This window comes from Stegodyphus dumicola, chromosome 5, assembly GCF_044657685.1.
Source record: "Stegodyphus dumicola isolate Sdum_Otavi_A_Nest chromosome 5, ASM4465768v1".
In the NCBI taxonomy this organism is placed as follows: domain Eukaryota; kingdom Metazoa; phylum Arthropoda; class Arachnida; order Araneae; family Eresidae; genus Stegodyphus; species Stegodyphus dumicola.
Window position 1 is genome coordinate 189131239 of NC_140772.1, and position 21875 is coordinate 189153113.

The following is a 21875-nucleotide window of genomic DNA, read 5'->3' on the forward strand; positions in this document are numbered from 1 at the left end:
GGTATTAACTTTTAAACATATTATCTGTTTTTAAAAGCAGTAAACAAAACATTTATGAGTTATTTAAAGGCTGAAACGGTGATAATATCAATTTAAAATTTGCATTTCACTTTTTTTATATACGCTACTCTATTCTGAAAGGGAATTTTAACCCGAAACAGTCTTTATAAATTTTCAGTTGATCGTGAATTTATTGACTAAGTTTAAAAATTCTTGCTTTCCTGTCCTTGAAACACTAGTACACTTTGTCTGGAAAAGGATTAAAAACATTACTCTATAACAGAAAGCTGAAAAGGAAAAATGACACATAGTTGATAAGAAAAAATGCAATGTTGTTATTTATTAGCTTACAATATACTAGTTGTTCAATATGGTATTTTTGAAAATAAAGGGTATTATTGTACATTTTGTAAAAAATAAGTAAGCATTATATTTAATAATTATAACAATTATTAATTAGTTAAGAAGACATTATAAGAATAAAATTCAAAATTTTTAAGTGAAATATATTTTTCGAGGATTATTTCTTTCCTAGGAATCCCAGCATTCAATTTTTTGAAGCATTAAGTTCTAAGAAATTGTCTTGCTTCAATGCAAATTTAATTATTCACATGAAATCTCGAACCAAAGAAAATGTCTTAAACAGCAGTTTTTATTAGTATAAATATTTTAATTATTTTAATACTAATAATAATATACAAACAAATATTTAAGTTCACTGCAGTTGAGTGAATAAGAATGCTGGATGTGTGATGTTTGTCCTGGATTTGTCGCTGGCAACCGAACAGGTTAGCGCCTTGGTGTCTTTATAATTTTCCCCATATGTAATGTGAATTCAAGCCAATTTAATTTTGAAAATTTTCTAAGAAGATATTCTCTTTAAAACATATAATCCATGACTATTTTAACAACTGTAAAAAAATTATTTATGAATATTTTTTGTTTTATGACAACACGTGCAAAATAATTTTCGCTGAAAAAACATACACACCAGCGCTCCTTATCGACTGCAGTTAAGTTAACTGCATCATTCTTATTCTTTACAGTATTTTTTTCCGAAGATTTTTTTGTCAGTAAAATGCACTATTTATAATCTGTCATTTTATTTTGTTCTTCTGTTATGTAAATAATCAACTTAAAATACATATTTCATAAGCTGAGAAAGCGCAATAACGGTCGAGAGGTAAGATAGTTGAGCATGTTAAATCCTAGCAGCTGCATGGGAGGTTTGGAGGTTTTCAATAAGTGGATTGTGAATTACCAGCCTGTTTCCCTAAACAAAGCTCTTCTTTTAGGTAAGTAACCCCTGTGTGCTTTACCATAATCTAAAATCTTTGTCGGGAATTCTTTGGCGCATGTTACCTTATTATAAAAAAGGGTTCAAATTGATTTTTAGCTTAAACATTATTTTTAGTATTAATTATAACATCAATTGTATCAATAGTATTCTCAATATTAATCGCAGGTTTGTATTCATAAATATAATGTACACAAATGCGGCAGGTAGAATAAATTTATATGAAATTTTATATCATAAAAATTTAGATTAGAATTGTTCACAGTACTTGAGGATTATATGACGAAAAGAGTCGCGTCTCGTAAAGGACGTTTAAAGGGAAAGAATTCGTATTTTGATCACATGAGGGATAACCACAAAACCTCCCCTGCAATTAACACATTTGCCTAGATTTGAAGTCCTTCAAATTACCGTCTTTTGCGACCTTATCGAACTTAGCTCTCAGGGTTCACTCATATTTAAAAAATTGCTTGTGTGTTATAAGAAAAGAGGAACAGAAAAATTTAGAAATCGAAAAATTTAGAAAAATGTAGTAAGAGCGCAAAAAGAATTTAATTCACTTAACCCTTTGTTGCATCGTCTACTCTAGTAGAAAAAAGTTTTAATTTGTTTATTCTTCTGTAAATACCTTAACAGATTCCATTTCTGTGTTTATTCATTCTAGAATTAACGCAGGAATTCATTATCAGAACTTTCAACTGCCGATCATAGATGGCTGTATAGCATCACTAAGTAAAGCACTGCTATTTGGAAAATGGCTGCTACTTCTGTTTCGAAGTTAGCACAGTTTCTCATAGTAAACATTATATAATATTGCTTACATTTTCTTATACTGCCATTTTTTATTCATAATTAGTCATTTTAGACATTTTATTTTAAATGTCAGTTTGAGAAAATTGTGGAGCGAGTAGATAAAGATCTACCGAAAAGAGTGAATTGAAACCCAAATGTACAGCTTATCAAGCCAAAACACCACTGGAAATGTTGGCAAGGAATTTCTAGAACATTTGACATTTGAATCCAATAGGTACAGGTTACAAAATCGTAGCAAAAGAATTCAATCACAATCGACGAAATGAAGGTACAGAAGACAGAAATATGTTTTCAGCTGAGTTCATTCATCAGAGAAAAACTTTGCATATAAAGCTGTTTTTTTTTTTTTTTAAATGCTCCACTATAAAAATAATACAAAAAACAGCATAGAATTTTTTTTCTCACGTTCACCAAATGCACGCATTACCCTTTCCTGGATTTGAAGAACTCACAGAAAGAAAGAGGGAGTAGAAATGTTGACAACAAATTTAATTGGTCTCTGACTGATTGCTTTGGGAACACGAAGTCTTTGCAAATGGTTCTCAGAAGCTATTCGGGCAAACAGGGCCAACGGGTTTAGTTATACTATTTTACAAAGCAGAAGCCAAAGATAAAAGTGGCCACCCCATATTTAGAGAAAAGGTCTTTCGGTGGTGAAATCAGTCAATGTCTTCTTCAAGGGTTTGCCTCTTATCTGTTTATTTCATCCACAAGGAAATAGCACGGGAACATGTGTTCAAAAGACCATTTTTATACTTCTAAATACTTCAGGTTTGACAGCAAGATTTAAAAAAAAATAAGTTGTTTTCGATTTAAGAAAAGTAATAAGCTAATTTTTAAATTGTTTTACACAAAACCAAGTAGGGAGATAAAATTGTATTTTCTTAATACAGTCAAAAGTCGTTAATCCGGACTCATCGGGACTTCGGCGATTCCGGCTTATCGATTTTTCCGGATTATAGATCATCAGTTTAAATCTCGTAAGATAGCATGCAGAAATTCTAAAATTAAAAATATGAAACCGTAATTTATGAAATAAAGAACAATTATGATCTAAAGGGTATCAAAATTTACAAAACAAAAGCTTAATATTTATTTATTTACTTTATTAAACATTTCTTTCAATGTAAGTTGTTTAAGTTGTTTTGTCTTATGTAATAATACTTTCTCTTTAATTCTATAAACAGACATAATTTCTTGTTCAGTTACAAAGTTCCGTTGTTCAAGTCCCGTAATTGCTGTGCCGAGAATACCGACTAACTTGTCAATCGAAATTTTTTTTGTTTTCACTAACCTCTCTGTCACCTTCTTCGTGTCTTTATCCATTTTTTGCAGCAATTCCACTATTGTTTGATGGACATCGAAACATACTTTCGTTTTGTACGATTGTTTGGGAGCTCCAGAATCGGAAATTCTATTTGACATAATCGAAAGTTCAAGTTTACTTTTATAAAATTGCTCTTACAGTCTGCAAAAAATAATAAGCACGATCTAATTCGAAGATTAAGGAACAACGCAATCATTAACATTAACTGAAATAGATAATTAGATAATTTTAGCTTACACCGCCTGTTATACATTAAACGCACAGGCGAAAACGTATTCTGCACTTGCGCACATGCATATGCGCAGTAGTCAAGGGCTTACGTGCACACGTAAAACGCTGTGCGCATGTGCCAACGCGGCGCATGCGCAGAAAGTTTTTAGCTTTGAGGTCCGGATTATGGTTGTCCGAATTAACGACTTTTGACTGTATATATATTTTCTCAGAGATTATTTTGCGAGTAAATTTCTTCAAGTTACGAAAATCTCACCTACACGTATTTTCAAATCAGATTTATTTAATGTATATGGATAGGCTAAACAAGCACGCTTTCGCATGTATAAAATATGCATTACCGTAATTTCTGGAAGAAAGGCCGCATCGGCGTAAACGCCGCATTCGAGAAAAATGGCGGGAAAAAAAATTAAAATTACACAGAAACGCCGCAATAGATTGAATTGCGCGTGACTCCGTTGTGGGCCGTATAGATGCAAAAACTCAACCTATCTTCACTATCTGAATTAAAAAGATTTAGTAAATCCTGATCTAAGTCTTCCAGATCGTCACATTCATCCTCTTGGTTTACAGTCTCTTTATCTAAGGATATAATTTCAGGTTCTTTGAACCCTGCTATTATTGACAATGTTTCTACCGATTTCCACGCACTTCCTGCCCACTTTGCAATTTCTTCAAAAGATGCTCTACGCATTTTACTGCTTTTGGTTTACGTATGCAATCCTTCACTCATCCAACACTCCCGCCGCTTTCGGACTTCAGCTTTGAAGGATTTATTACCTGACAAATCTAATGGTTGTAAGATTTTTGTCAAACCACCAGGAATTATTGCTTCGGTCGTAGACAATTTTTGACATCTGGTTTTCACCGACTCAAAGAAATGAGCACGCATGGAATCCATTATCAATAACCCCTTTGGTTGGAAAAAAGATCCCATACGACACTGCCAAACTTTTTGTAGCCACTCATGCATGATTGTTTCGCACACCTAGCCGTTCTCGTTTGCACAAATAATTACGTCATTAGGAAAATCTCCCTTCGGAATAGTCTTTCGTTTAAAAATTATCATCGGCTTTAGCTTGTCACCATTTGCGGCACAAGCTAACACATATGTAAATGACATTCTTTCATGCCCCGTCATAAACACAGATACAGTTTTTGCACCAGTTTCGCCAGTATCTGGCAGAATGCCAAGAAAAATCCATTCATGCCGAAGGGGAAATATGTCAGAGTTTGTTTTTGCGAGGCAGGTGGAGTCGTGTCCGCCTTTGAAAAAAATTGCAGAAAAGGCAGGGGTGGGGAGAGGATGGGTCCTGAAAGATTCGTCGAATGGCAGAGGACAGAGACTATCCAAACTTATGAGAATGTTGATTTGAAAGGGGGGAGAATGTTATTGTTCTGAGATCTCGTTTAGGGTGAATAAGGCATGTAGGTCCGTTCAATTGAAAGAATGTAAACAAAATAATGTTCGCAAAAAGCAACTGAGTGGTCTTTTGTGTGGGAACAGCACCAGTCTATGCACAATGACAAGGCTATCCAAACTATGTACAATGACCATCATAGGAAATATTTTATTTTTAGTGCACCTAAACGCCGCACCTGCTGAAAATTTAAGTTTTAAACACGTAAACGCCGCGGCGTTTCTTCCAGAAATTACGGTAATACATGCATAAAAATGAAATAAAATTTGAAAATAATGCAATTTAGGAATTAGTGTATTACAAAATAATTAAAAATTTGTTGTGATCACATTTCTTACGTTATGTGCATTTATTTTAGTTTTGTAATATGCACTTATTTTATTTTATTATGGTATATGCATTTACTAGTCTTTGTTCTCAAATTTTGTCCAATTATTTGAATATGGCAAAGCAAACGAGATCGTCTGTCTAAAAGATAGACTAGTCGCCGTAGTGGGCTTTCTAAGTAAAACTCATTCATATCCATGTCACACTTGGGAAAACTATGAAACCCAACCATGCAATTTGTTCGTTTGGGTTTCAGTGCAAGTGGAACTAGTAGTAATCAGCGGTCTTAGCCAGGAAGGCCAGTGGTTGGGGTCTGATAGATTTAAAACCCTGATAAATCGTATTTAATAAGCATAATACTAATAAACGAACCAGCTTTATAAAACAAAAATAAAATGCTTATATCGGACGTAACTAAATCTTGATATAACACAGAATAACACTGATAAAAGAGAGTGTTATAACACTGAATTTATATACTAAACGGAATATACATTAATTCTATATATAGAAAAATTTAGCAAATTTTGTTGGGAATGTCTAGTGGCGAAATCCTTATTATATATATCCTTATTTAAAATTCATTGCGTACCTCGTGTTTCGACTCTTACCTCAAAACACATATAACCCACAAATAACTTTATTTTTTATTTAAATTTAATAACTTTATTTCCCTATACAAATTTCTCAGGATCTTTTCAGTTATAGGACAACATACGCAAAAGAATTTTCTCTATACAAATATATGCGCTAGTAAGAAAATGCACTTTTGACAGCAGCTCATATCTATGATGGTAAAATTTTTCTAAACATAAGGAATTTGTTGCTTAAATTTATTTTTTTCATTAAACAATAAACCAAATAGAATGATACATTATTAAAAATGTTTTATTCACATTCTGAAAACGAGAACATTGCTACAATAGCAAAGAAAAAAAAGGAACAGCATATTTCACTTAACGGGATCCAACTTTGACGCATAAACTTTTAAACAGAAAATATTTTAAGCATGTTATGTAGTAATCGTTTCGTTTATTTGATTGTGGCAAAGCACTTGAGGGTTATTTTACATAAGGGGAAGGATACCTTCATGGTGAACTTTCTAAGGGAAACCGGCTGTGTACACGTGACACATGAGAAAAACACGGAAGCATCTATGCAGCTAGCCCTTTCGCCGGGATTCGAACCCCGGACAGAACTAGCAGTGTTCCGTTGTGGGCTAGCTTGGGTAACGGAAAAGAGCAAAATCTCATAATAGAAGCAAAATGATGGCCTATATAATACAAAATTATTGCCATTTCAATAGCATAAGGTGACTTTCGCGATATTGTATTTTATTTTATTTAGCTTATGATAAAATACACGAGGACTATTAATATAATTGTAGTTTGACCCCGATTGAAACCCCTGTGACTGGCTCACCACATGGGCGTTTTCGTGAATTTACCTATATGTAACACGGGTACAAGATAGTTTTCCTTCGAAAGTCTTTCATGAAACATACTTTCTTTAGACAGATTCACCCTCTGCGTGTTTTATCATAATCTAACAAACCAAACTAAACCTAATCCCAAGCAAGGACTAGTACTCAGAGGAGATCTTCGTGAAGGACTTAAATGAGATTGGCTTATTAGGCAGCAAAAATCCATGAAAACTGCCAGGTAGCCAGCCCAATCGCTGGGATTTAAACTCGCTTCAAACTGCCAATTTTTACTAGGTCGCTGCAGGCTTTTCTTGAATCTTTATCAAAAATTTTTGCAAAGTAATCGCGAACACACAGTTATTGGTTTTTAATTTGATTTGGTTTTATGTGATTATGGCAAAGCCTCAAGGGCTATCTGCCTAAGAGGAAGGATGCCTTCGTGGAGGACTTTCTAATGGACATTGGCTCGTATACATGTTACACTTGGCGAAAACCATGAAAACGCCCATGCAGCCAGCCCGTTTGCGGAATTCGAACCTCAGACCAATCTACAGCAACTTTACCGCTCGGCCGCTGGTGGGCCAAAATTATTGAGTACCAACGGATTAATTAAGTTAGGAACTTAATAACTTTCATTTATAGTGCTGCTATCAGCATTGACATTTGGAGAGGTTTTTTTCTAACGAAAATTTTTTAATGTAATTAATTTAATTCGTTAGCTAATTGTTCCTCTGACTGATTTTTTGTGCACAGTATATGTAACCCTTCCATACACTAACTGTTTTACTTAACTTACACTCCGTTAATTTTATGTGATTTTATACCGGTAGATTTCTTTCCAAAAAACACGTACTTTTCCCCCTAGATTTTAAAACTATTTTTTTATTTCAAATCTTTATAATAAAATTTAAAAAACAAATATTTCTAGAAAATCTTTCAGCATATTAATTTATTCGATTTAATTGAAGTTTTCGAGTAGAATATCTTCCTTTCGACATCCAAGAAATTTTTATATGTCAGTTCGCGTTTATAAGGAACCCACAGCCACATATTTGAATACAAAAATCAGGCATATTGAGAGCACATTTTTAACATTTCATAATATAAAAAAGAAAAATATACCATTAAAAACACCCGCAGTTGAATTACGAGAGCAAACAAGATAGGTGTTTGCAACATTTTATATTTTATCCTGTTCTTGACAAATCAGAAATTGTAGTCAACTTTTAATACATTGTATAATATATGGTTTATTAAAAAGTAAGTCTTACATTACAATTGTTACTTTTTCCTGTTTCTTCTAAATTTTGGTAATGTACTATTATAACGAGCGATTCTGTTTGACTTTCATTTGTATAAATAACCACAAGGCAAACTGTTGTAAAATGATTTATCTTCATTCACAAGCTTGCAGTCATTGGAAAGATAATGCACACCTGCTGTCTGAGAATGATTCTTCATTCTCAGGACCCATCTGTAAAGTGTTCTTTTCAAACAGACTTCACACCCTATTAAGACCTTTGTGTCAACTGACAGCTGCCTGCAGAAAGGTAGGGGAAGGAAGACCAGATCGCATCGTCTAAACACATCTTAAAGCAATCTTCGTGAAATTTGGGCTTTGTGTATACATGTCTTAAACATTTTTCATGCGATTTGAAATTCGTGTAAACACGTCTTAAGCATTTTTAAAGGAAACTCCAAAAACGTTTAAACACGTCTTTTTAGCAGTTAAAGGGTTAAGTATAGTAAGGGGATAATAATTAAATTTCGAATTTGATATAATTAACTAATCAGTTAAATTAAAATAATGTATATTTCTGGATACAAGCCAATAAATATATAAACCAAGATGTAATTTTTAACTGCAAATGTTCGGTCAGAATTGAAATCCTGTATATAAGCCAAATTAAAAATCACCTTTTAAATACAGCGATATATATCGCGGTGTGTGCAAATAAATAATTGCCAGTTTAACAAGATCTACCAAATTTTCTATTGAAAAATAGGTGTGAGAGCATTATAAAATAAAAGGACCTTTTTTACACCAATAGATTCTCTTTATAATTCCTGTCAGTGTTTTTTAATATGCATAGTATTTAGCATTCTCGCAACAGCACTGTGAATTTTACTTTGGTTTGCAGTTATGATAATCATTTTCAAGCAGTCATATTCAGCAGTTTTTTCCCCTCAGTTGCTCTGTTGCTTTTAATAATAAAATAAATTTTTTATTACTCCTAAATTGTCAGAGATACCTGAACAAAAAAAAAAAAAAAAAAAAAAACTATGTTTTCTGCTGTTTGTAAAATTCTATTCCATTTCAAAAGTGTAGTTATATTACCAGTGTCTTTTTTATAACATGTTCTTAATTATGTAATCTATTTCCTTACTTTTATTTCACCGAATGCTGAGTACTGCCTCATACTTTTCTTGTATTAAGAAACTCTTTTGCAGCACTTTATGACACCAGCTCGAACAACTTCCCGGATATTTTGGCATTTTCACCCCTTCGACTGGTTTCACACATAGTTAATGTTTGGTCTTAATTGTGCATTTTTTCCAAATTTGATACATAATCATTGCTTAAATTATTGTTTCTACAAAATTAAAAAATACTCAAATCGTTCAATAAGGGTTGGGCCTTCAGCCCATTTACCCTGGTGCTAGTATTTTCTATTGTGAAAACAGCCAGCCCCTCACAATAACATGAGGGTTTTTTTTTTTTTTACCCTCTCCTGTCCATAAGAATTGTGCGCAATATCGAGACAGTGTCTTTTGTACATGTGTTGAAAACACTTCCATCTAACCAACAACCTACATGTTAGCAATATTGATGCACTAGACCTCTAACACCCTCAATTTTAAAACTGCACATAATGGGCAAAAAAGAACGTGATTTAAACTTGAGTGTTGACTGGAGAGCCTAACTTAACTTGTCCAAATAGCTAGGTTTTCTTTTAGCTTTATTTCTCTCAATTTTGGTAGCTTGCGTCTAAGCATCTCATTCATACAATTGAATTCTTATAACTATGCGAGTCTTATATTAGCTATAGTTCTTATATATATAAGAATACTTTTCACAGGCAGTACATCTTATGTTTGCAGTATAGTATATCATACATTCAGAGTTGCCATCTTTCCCAACTTGGACATGAGACTCCTGATTTCCGATCGTTCTCCTGCCAACCCAATATTAAAATATTTCTCCCGACTTTCTCTTATTCTTAAAATTTTTCATGATTTTTATGTAGCTTAACTTAATAGATTGTTATTTGCACCCAAAAAAAAAGTGATTTGGGGTACCTGAAAGCACTTGGTTTTTCTCTAGATTGCATATAAAAGAAAACCAAAGTTGTTTCATCAGTAAGAAATTATGACACTCTTCTGTCCTGTGAGTGAGAGCACATGCATCCAAAAGCATTGTGTTTTAGTTCTCCAATGAGCATCGAACATCACTGCATGTCATCTGGCAAATATTAGCCAATGAGCACAAAGCAAGATTGAGGTTGTTATTTTGTTCATCTTATCACTGAGCAGTATGAGTGCACATGCTTTCGAGAAATAGTTTAAGAAATTACGATCTTTTGTTTTACTTATGTCTGCAGAAAAGGTAAAATACTCGTGTATTTTTCAAAAATCATAACCAGACGACTTTCCTTCTATTATTTCCTCAAGAAGATGTAATACATTTATGATGTGTATTGTTTATAATTTATTTTTTTGGTTTTTCAATTTCACATGGTGGAAGAGCTGATGTTCTCAAACATGTGCATACACAAAAACACAAGGACAGTACGAGTTATACTTTTTTTAAATCAAAAAATCTGAAAGCTTTTGGATTTTATTTAACACCCAAAGAGACTTTTTGTTAACCTTTTGTGTGTTACCTTTATTTATTAAATATCATTTTCTTTGCACATAAACCATAAAATTAAATTCAACAGCAGTATCACAAAATAATTTTAAAATGAGCATATCTTTAGATATTCCAATACACAGTCTCGCACGCTGGAAATAAGGTTTCTTTTTTCTTTTTGGTAGTTTTGCCATTGCTCACTTTGAAATCATTGAGTTTGTTAATCAAAAAATTCGTTGAAGTATTACAAAATATGAAATCGATAATAAAACAAATTTCAAATTCCAAATTAGGCTTCCAGATGCCCATATTCGGTGAAAGATTACGTTATTCAAAATTTGGTATCGTTCTAGGTACCATTGTTTTATCACAATGTGAGAAATATACATACATTTATGCAGATTCTTCATTATTTAAGTTCTTTAAATATAACACAGGGGATAATATTTGGTGACAATAATTTGAAAAGTGAACCAACATTTAAAGTTTTCAATGCAAAATGCCGTTAGAAGTCCTTAATTTTGGCCAAAATTAGCAGAAGGTCCTTAATTTTAATAACATGAAATTTCTGTCTGTTTTTACGACTGCCATTTTGAGTAGAATTAGCATTTTGGAGGAATATTTTTTTGCAATTCACTGATGTATATGGTTATCTTTTCAATAGGTTCATGGGCTTTAGGTCATGTACATGGGTCATGTTTCTATTTCTAATATAATGATGGGATACTCGAGTTTCAAAGTACGAAGTGAAACATAAGCATTTCGAAATTCGTTTTTTCTAATAAAGAACTCTTAAACAACTTTTCGATTTTGGGGGTGTAAATTCTTTTATTAAACGGTTCTAAATGTGGCAGCTTATCAACATTTTGGCAATTTTAAGATCAGTTTCTATAGAAAATTTTTAATTCCGAGATCTGAGAATTTTTCCATGATTTTTTTTAAAACATCGTAACATTAATAAATTTCATTAAAATAATGGTAATATATTAAAATTATATTTAAAAAATAACATTAAAATAAAACATTTTTATTTTTTGTTGTCATATTATAAAGTTTCATTTTGGCAACAGTATTTTGAATCTGAAAAATAAACAAGGTATAATGCATAAAGCACAATTTACGAAACAGCTCTTAGCAGAAGCAAAATTAGCTATGTAATTAAATTTAAAAATGTCTTTTTAATTTTTTCATAGTAAGAGTTTTTCACATGTAATTGTCTCAGAATTTCAAAATTCTCAGAATATGCATCAATTTTCTCTATAAACTTAATTTTACACTTTTTCCCTCTTTTTTTTTTTTTTTTTTTTTTTTTTCCCTCAAAATATTTCTGGTTTTTTGCTGTTACAAAATTGGTAGGGATAATTTTTCTTTAGGATTTTAGGCATTGCAGCTTGGAAAGTTTAGAAGGTATAGACCCACTGTTTGGACTGTTTAACATTTACCAGATCAAGTAAACCCTCATAGGTAGGAGATAAAGCACGCAGAAACTAGCAAGAGCATTGGTTTGTATATTAAGACAAATCTCTAATAGTTAGAAAAGATGCTTAAAGAGAAGAAAATCTATATAAACTAGCCAAAATGTTTGGGAAGGCATCAAATCAAAATGATGGATAAATATTTTGTTGAGTGTAGTTAATACAAAATGTAAATGTTTTGTAGCTTTTAATGTGTAATTATCCTAATATCGTTTAAGAATCAATGCCATAAATTACATGTATTTTAAACTGTGAAATTTTATTAGATTCCTATTTTAATAGGGCTTTTTTAACAAATACTGTTAAAAAATAAATTTTAATAGTGGCCATGTAAATCCATAATGACTAAGATTATCAAACTACCCAAATTAATTATTTATAACTAACTGCTTACCTTTAAAAATTATCTCTACATATTAAAGTGAGTCATTGCCTTTCATTAATACTCACTGTGGTCACAAGTTAAAATACAAAAATGTGAAAATTTAAGTAAAACTTATTCTTTGCATCTAGTGAGAATTAAAACAATACAAAACAACTTACCACCTCTGGTGCTTTAGTGGCTTATTGGAACCTTAAATTTTATTAACTGGGTTACAACCCCTAGAACTCTACATGAAGCTACGAGACTAACTGCATCAAACAGAGCCTGACTAACTTTCAACACTTGCTGCTCATGGCTACATCAGGCCTTTCAGGTTTGCTCTAATCATCAGGTCTCTTTCTAAACAAGCAGCAGCGGTGACAACAGCCAGTCTTTTGTTATGAATCATGCTGATTATGATCTTACTTCTGATTTTAAATTATGCCATTTGATATAAAATCTACCTGCTATTTACTAAACCTCCAGACTGACCAAGTATGTGACAAAATGAGACATAAAAAAAAATCAACATAAAGCTAACTATTAGTAAAACATGTCACTTATCTCCTTTCAAATATGTCCAACTATTGTAAGTGTAAAATATTTAATGCTACTTGATAAATTACTTAAAGTTTATTTTATTCTCAAACTTATTAATAATTATGTTAATTAATTTATTTTTAGTAATAATGCATACTACTTAGGGATCTATTTTAGTTATAGGATGGTATTACAAAAGTGAAATTCAGGCATAAATAATATTTTTAATTGATATTATTCAGTTCGCATTTGCTCATAGGTCCTTAATTTTTTTTCATTAATAGTCCTTAAAAGTACTTAATTTCTGTGTACAGAAATGTGTACAAACCCTGTTTATCGACCCACTTCAGGGGTGAAAGGCAGAGTCAACCTTTCCCAGCCCGGGGCTAGAACCCCGAACCTGTGGTGCAGCTGCATGACATACTAGCCACTTCGTCGCCAGGCATTTATGTCCCTTTTCCTTCTTAAAATCTCTGTCAGAATTTGCTCTGGTTGTATGTACTCCTTTTGTGTGACATGCATAGCTCATTCACATATAAATAAAAATTCCATATTTGGACTATATCAAATTTACTATCATATGTAGCTCGAAAGATACACAACTCAAAAGCTCATACAACACATTTCTTAAAAAAATCTATGATTTATGCTATAAAAGGAATTGCACTCAAGGATCCATGATTTTAAGGAACACACCGTCTTGTTTCTTGCAACACTACATCTGTGTGAAACCAGAGCACAGTTAATATCTGTATTTAATTTTGTTTTGCATCAGTACATAAGTCATTACTAGGTTTATTCACATAAAAGTATGTGCATTTATTATTAATTTTATATTCATCATATTCCTTAAGAGTACTTTATAAGCATCTTTTCCCTAGTCATAATTTTTTTAATCTAAAGTAAAATTAGAAGTTCTTGTCAATTTTACCATTGACCCAAGATTATGGTTATACCAAATGGTGTAAGAAATCCAAAACCAAGTAAAATTTTTCCATACTGCATTCTCGCTTAATAATTACAGTACAAAGTCCTAAATCCGGACTAATCAGGACTTCGGCGAGTCCGGATTTGGGATTTTTCTGGATATTAGATCATCAGTTTAAATCTAGTGAGACAGCATGTAGAAGTTATAAAATTAAAAATATGAAATCGTAATTTATGAAATAATGAGGTATTTATTAATCTAGAGGTGGTATCAAAATTTACAAAAAAAAAAAAAAAAAAAAAAAAAAAAAAGCTTAATATTTATTTGTTTACCTTGTTAAACATTTCTTTCAATGTAAGTTGTTTTAGTTGCTTCATTTTTTGTGATAATACTTCTTTTTTAATTCTGTAGACAGACATAATCTCTTGTTTAGTTATATTGTTGAAGTCTTGTAGCTGCTGTTTCGAGAATTCCGACTGACCCTTCAATCGAAATTTTCTCGTTTTCAGTAACTTCTCTGTTACTTTCTTCACTAACAGTAGAGGTATTTTATGTATCTAGAACCATACTACAAATTTCGCCATTCATTAATTGATTCATGATTGAAAAGCATTGTTATCACAATGAAAAACTTCTTTTATATCATCTTCATTTATTACTGCTTCTCCACATTTCTTTAAAAAATCCATCCGTTAATTGGAAAATTTCACCTTTGTTTTGCGATATCCAAAAACCTTTAAAATTAGTGGCTATCATCATCAAATTTAGCTATCCTTCACTATACATATTTGCATCATGAGCTTGGGGACTAACAACAAGTTGTACCATTAAATTTTATCTTGCTTCTATCACGCAGAGACAATTAAGCCTGAATTGTATTAGTTTAGTTATTTATTTTGCTTATGTCTATTTCTTGCACATGCTTAAGGCTTATCAGAGTTCTGAATAAATAAATTCCCACATATACTGAAGTCTTATTGAGGGCCGGCACAAGTTGTCATATTTTGATAAACATGTGGGGATGAAAGGAGAGTATAATAAATAATGATTCACCAGGTTAGCATCTGATCAACGATGTATCCATGTGGAAAGTTTCAGTTTGAGATATGTGTCAAGCAGATACGCAGCAATGGAGCCAACTTACTGATCGTACAAATTTATGCTAAAATGATTGTTTCTTCAATACCAAGGGATTTTATTTAGTGTCGAAGTGAAATTAATAATCAGGACTCTCCATATGTTTTATTATGCGCAGAGGGAGAATGAAATAAGCATGCACAAAGCCTACAAGAAAAAATGTTGTTGGTGGTTTTGAAGTCCGGATTTCGGACTTTGTACTGTATTTGCTTGTAAGCTTTGAGTTTGAGATATTTATGTATATCGTCATGCTTGATTTCTTCCCCAATTTATGGTTGTAATTGGTAAAAAAAAGTTCCAGTAAAAGTTTTAGCTTAATCACTGGTCATCTTTAGGTTCCACAAGAGAACCAAAGAAATTCATCTTGGTGTTCGAATTTCGTAATTACATTCCGTGATTTGATTTGATTGTGTATGAATCCATCCTTGGCTTCTGCACCACGCGCTGCCAATTGCACTTCTGGGACCAGTCTCATATGCTTGTCTACTATTTGAGAATGTCAAGGGAACTTTCCTATTTCAAACTGTGTACTGCTTCTAATCAATCTTATGTGTTCGTCACTGAGGTTCAAGGTAGCCGGTGGTTCCAAGGGATTGTTACAGTGATTCATCTCAAAACACTCCTCTGTTTTGAAATTTAATTTGGGAAGCATAAATTGTCATATTTTCCCCTTCCAGTTAGTTTTTCTTGTTTTCAGTATTCTTATCAGGCCAAGTTAGTATGTGCTCATTCATCTTCCAGTATCGCCAACAGGATGTTTTCAGAGTGAGCAAAATAATAGTTCCTCTGTTTAACTCTTTAAAATTTTCTGGCAAGAATGAACTTTCCTTGATCATTTCATGAACATGACATGTTCTATGTGCTGCTCTTGGGATTTTTTAAAATTTTAAACTAGGATGACACATAAACTTTTATAACACATTCAGCTAACAGCTTCAAGTCGTCTGTTGGTTTGGCAGTTGATACATAAAGGCAAGGAATTCTGTTGGCTGTAGTGAGCCATCTTGAGGGGACTAGCTTTCTAAGACTTTTGTTTACTACGTCTGAAGGGCACTTCTCCAAGGATACTGCCTTAGAAGTATCAAGGAGGTATTTTTGATCAGTACTGAGATCTTTTTTGGCAATTTAGGATAGGTCAACTGGAATAGAGAACCTGTCATGAGAAGGGTTTCACATATTTTCATGGATTTGCCTATTGTTCCAGAAAACTGTTGTGTCGGCCCAGATGTGTATTTCCATCAATCTTTCAAAAAAGATGGCGAAAAGGCAATTCATACATGTGCAACAAGCATACAGTGCAATGCAGTTAATGACCAACCAAAGATCCACTTCTAGTTGAAGCCATCTTAGTCCAATGTAAGCAATGACTTATAAAGCAGAACTGGCAAAACACCAAATAATTAACACTAAAAAGTCATTGAAAAATCATGGAAGCCACATGATTGCTTATCCCAAGCTAGAACCAATAGTGAGATTAGAACCCGTTCTGCGTCTAATAGCATATATTGGCATTGAATTTGATATTTTGGTGGGGGAAGCAATTTCTCACACTAATAATGGCATTTTTGACAAAGAAATTCATGAAAAAAAGAATAAAACCATTAAAAAAGACAGTAAAAATATTCAATTGAGGTGTGGAACTTCCATATGTGAATATTTTGGACTGAAATTTGAATACAGTTTTTTCTAGCTCATTTGAAACCATTATAATGACTCAAGCATTATGAATTTAAAAAAAAAAAAAAAAAAAAAAGATTTTTCACTTTACTCTAATATGCATCCTTGTTTAAGATCAAAAACCAAGTAATAAGAATTTAAAATCATTTTTCTTTCATTCATAAAAAATTGTCTCTCCACACCTCTAGATTCAAAATTATGACAGTGTAATTTACCATTAAGTGAAAATAAAGCTGTTGCACTTAGAAAGGAATATTTTACTCTTCACACAAATTTATGAGAAACGGATATAAAATGAGGTTAAATATCATCATGAAATGCATTGTGAATAGCAAGCAAAATGGCCATCCCATCAGAATAGCAAGCAAAATGGCTTTGTTGTTTGGAAACCAGCACTCATATATAAAATATTGAAAAACTGTTGGGTTCTGTGAAGTGGAGAAATAAAAAACGACATGATAGAACTTGTCAAAACCTTCAGTCATAACTGGCTGAGTTCATATGGCAACAATAAAATGCCTGTAATGTGTTTGATGCTATTTTAGCTGCTATTACTGATTTATAGCTATCTAAAAAAGAAATTAATTTTTTTCAGGTTCTTATAATTGATTGTACTTGAAAGTAAATGAAATTGCTTCTTTTTATACATTTATTTCCATTGTTTAAAAGTTTTTTTTTTTTTTTTTTTAAATATGGCTGGAAAATTTAATATATCTAATTAAATATTTTGGATCAGAATCATATATATAATCCAATAATAATGCATTATAAAGTGAATTTAAGTCAATTTAGTGTTCTTTTAAAATGGCATTGCTACACAATAGAACTACACAATGCAAAAACCTTCCAGAAACTCCCTGTTTCCATGTTACAAAGTTGACAGCTGTGAATTTTATCTTAAACAATTCTAGATTTTGTTTTTAAGGGCTCTCCTGGTAAATTTGGTTACAGATGTATCCATTTCCATGAAACAATTCCTTATGTCTGAAAAGTATCTGATATGAAATGAAAGTGTCTTCACAAATGAATTTGTTTCAGAACAACAGCCAAGTTGAAATGCACAGTATGGTACTTTTTAACACCTGCTTTCCACAAAGATGTAATAATTGCTTTCTGCCTCTGAAGAGTTCATGCTGCCTCCTACCACACTAGTTTGTTAGCCTCTTACATATATTGGTACAATACAGAAATGAGATACAAATTATGTGGTAATTATGTTCTCTCAAACAGTACTAAATCTGTGTTTTGAGTTTTTAAATCGCCAGTTATTTTTTTGTATAAACCAAGAATTTTTAGCAATCTTTTATTGCTGAAATGTTGGGGCTGCCTTATATGTGAATTCAAAATGATTTAAAATAATTTGATTACAGAAGTAGAATTATAATTTAAGTAACTGAAAGAAATATATCATTTTTATTTTATTTGATCTGAATCAAGTTTCTTAATATTGGTAGCTGACTAAAAATTTTTTTACCAATCCTTTCACATTTGTGCTTGAATTAAGTTGAGGTGAATATCATTATCTTCTGTTTCACCATTGTTTTCATCCACTTCATAGGTAATATATTCATTTCCATCAATAGCATTGCTCAGCAAAAGTCAGAGCCTTGAATCTAAAACTAGCAGAATATGTGGTTCTTTTTTTTTTTTTTTTTTTTTTTTTTGTCTTTGACTGTATAGCAGAGATTTGGAATCATTCCTAAAAGCAAGAGTGCAAATGAGGGAGAAATATCTTATCATTTCTTGATAGTTACTACAGTTGTGAACTGGACTAAAATTTGTGTTATTGACAAAGCATTCAAAAGTTGGGAAAACTGAGAAAGAGAAACTGCACAGAAAGAGGAAGTGCATTATTTTTCAAATGGAAGTTGAAAATGAAAGCATTTACTTTCAACTCATCTGATAGATTTAAATAAATTTGACTATCAGTTAGTTATTCACAGTTTTAGTGATATATATGTATATAGTTAGATTTATGAGACAATTTAAATTTGGTATATGGTTTTCAGTTTTGATTGAATTTTTTAATAAAATCTTACCTGTTGGATTATGCAAGAATTGGCCTTTACTCGTAAATAAATTGTACTTGTTCATAATGCACATTGCACATGTATAATAAACTTTTTTTCTCTTTAGTTTGTTTCTCGTGGCTCTGTTCCTTTAGCAGTTAATAAGTATTTAGATGAACTGAATGTGATTATCAAAGATATTAGTAAACAACATGAAGTTATATTCAATGTAAGTTATTTTATTGTATTGCATGCATGTTTAAATTATTTTTTGATTCATATAATTTTATCATCCATAATTTGCTATTTGAATTTTTTTTAATTTTTCTTATATAAAATGTGTTTTTAAGTAGTATACAGTAATAAGTGTGCTACATTAATGTTTTTTAAATATATATATTTTTTGTATAAAAAATTAATTAAGGCTTTTTACTTTAAATCTGTTGATTCTTTTTAACCCTCTGAGCAGTGTGGGGTTTGGGATCTGTCATGAAGTTTTGTATTTAAATAGTCTTTATTAGTTAAATTTGTATATTTCCTTATTTTATTCTTTATTTTCATAAACTTGCATTTATTAAGATGACTTTTATACTATAAAAAAATTAAGGAGCAAAATATCTTAAATTATAAGCCAATATATACCAAGTGACAAAAAATCTAATGACTGACTTTATCTGGTCATGGCACTCAGAGGGTTAAGTAAACTTTTAAAATTTTAAATCTCTGATTCAATGCTGAGAATAAACAATGTTATTAACTAATGCAAAATATTTAATGAATTAAGGCTGGACTATTAAAAACTGGTATCAGCAGTCTCTATGTTTTAAGCTAAACTAAAGGGGTGGGCTGTACTAAAGAAATAAAACAACTGTTATTGATGCATTATAAACATTCTACAGACATGTTCTGGCCTATTGCTGTGCGGTCTAAATGGATAGTCCCCCCGCCCAAGTAATATGAATGAGTTTGATAAGAATCTCCCATTTAGAAAGTTTACTATCTGCATGATGTGATAAATCAAGTTCAGGATAAAAGGTAATTGAATATCCGGTTAGAAAAACATCAATTAAAGGTCTCAAAATTATTCACATCTGTTGAGAGTTGAGAATTCCTTTGTAATGGTTCGTTTATTGCATGAATAATAATTATTTTTAATTTCAAATATTTTATGTTTTAGCACGTGTTAAATTAACTTTCACATTTTGTTAATATTGGTATTTATTTATTTTTTTGTTAAATGGCAGCAAATAATTGTTTGTGGTGATTTTGTTTTCAAATTTTGATTTTCTTATGCTGTTCTACGTAGCAGGCCTAAAAAACAATATATAGTAAGCTTACTTAATCAGTAGTGCTTCTTTCCATTGTAATTCAGTTTGAATATCAGTAGTTAAAGGCCATATATTATTAGCTCAGTTTAACTTCTGAAATGACAACAAATGAGTCTTCTGAAACTATTGTGAAAGAATTGATGCAGTCAGTAGAACTTCATAAGGTGATTGTAAAAATACCCTCTTTGTTTGCACTGATAACCCTGAGCCTTTTTTTTACTTCCTTGTATGAAGTAAAAAGGAAGTATTGTAATCGCGAAAAGTTTCAGGCAGCATATTTCAACAAAAATATCCATTTTGACCGCTATCGAATGCAATTTAACGATGTTTTTGCGTTATATCTGTACGTAAGGACAGAATAAAATACTCTTTTCCTTCAAAAAAATTATAAAACTGCTTTAAAATTAATTCTGAAGAGAATTTTTCCTGGCGTCTGTACGAACATATGTACGTATGTATCTCGCATAACTCAAAAACGAGTAGCCTCAGAACGTTGAAATTTTGTATATAGGACTGCTATAACATGTAGATATGCACCTCGTATTTTGGTTGCAATCGGCCGCACCAAACGTATATAAATATATTTATATATATATATCTACTTTGTTACCCGGCTCAGTGATCTCAGTTTCTTTACTCTTATATGTTTGTAAATTGTACATTTTTTGCTTTAAAAATGATTGAATTATGTTGTTTTTATCTTCCGGTTAAGGATTTTATGCCTTTTTTTAGAATATGCAATATTTTTAGAATTATCAGCAATTTTAAAGTTGTTTAATTGCTGCTAGGTCTGTTTTTAATGGCGTCCATTGATGTTTACATTTGAAACAGGAGACTAGTGGATTTGTTGCCAGTCTAGAGAAACTTAGCTTCGCAACAACAAAGATAACGCATTCATTTATTATTGCCAATTAAATCATGCTTAATTCTTTCTGGAATTTTTTCGAGGAAATAAGTGTTTGAGATTTACTTCGTAATTTTTAATATAGATATTTTGAGTTTTTATGTATTTTTGCCTTCTCGCAAAGTGAGAACTGAATTAATTAAATTAGAAATACTCAATCGTCTGTGAAAAACTGTTTCTTTTTTTGTTTTGTTTGCTTAATTTCTTTTATACATCATTCTAGCTTTATTGTAATATTTGAATAGAATATGTGGCAACGATTAGATAATTCTATTCTTTAAATGATATAAATTTTGTGCATTATGAGTTATAATATGAACGAAATATATACGTTAACTGTTATATATAATTATTGGATTATGTAACAGTTAACTTAGTTTCCGTTATATAATTATTATATAAGTTAACTGTTATATAATTATTAATACTGTTAAGTGAATCTAGCGCCAGAGTGTCGCCATGGTAAACAAATAGTAGTGAATTTTAAAGAATGCATTTATTCTGTTGTGGTTTATGTGCTGTCGGCGAAGTAGATTTAATTCAATCCAATAAGTTTAAATGAAATGCAAGAAAAAATGCATATAATTTAATATTCTAATACAAGGAAGTCATGTGGCGTACACATCAGATTTCCCCCCCCCCAAATTGAAGTTCACTTCAAAATCAGTAACATTGTTTCAGAAGAAATGAAATTTAATTATTTAGTTTCATAACTTAAGCCAAAGTTCGTTGAAAACATTTGGGATATTGAAACAAGCGAAAGTGCTACAAAATAATCAATTTCTAAAACTGAACTGTTACATTTGTTTAAGGAAAGCAAA

At 31.5% G+C, this 21875-nt stretch overlaps 1 protein-coding gene across 3 annotated transcripts in view; it reads left to right on the top strand.

Annotated features, from left to right (window-relative positions):
- Positions 1-21875, top strand: part of LOC118206101 (uncharacterized) — a 279989-nt gene that overhangs the window by 247664 nt on the left and 10450 nt on the right. For all 3 annotated transcript variants that reach the window (XM_085817487.1, XM_085817486.1, XM_085817488.1), the window contains one exon: positions 18950-19051. In XM_085817487.1, the coding sequence (XP_085673613.1) occupies positions 18950-19051 (102 nt within the window). The remainder of the gene's footprint in view (positions 1-18949; positions 19052-21875) is intronic.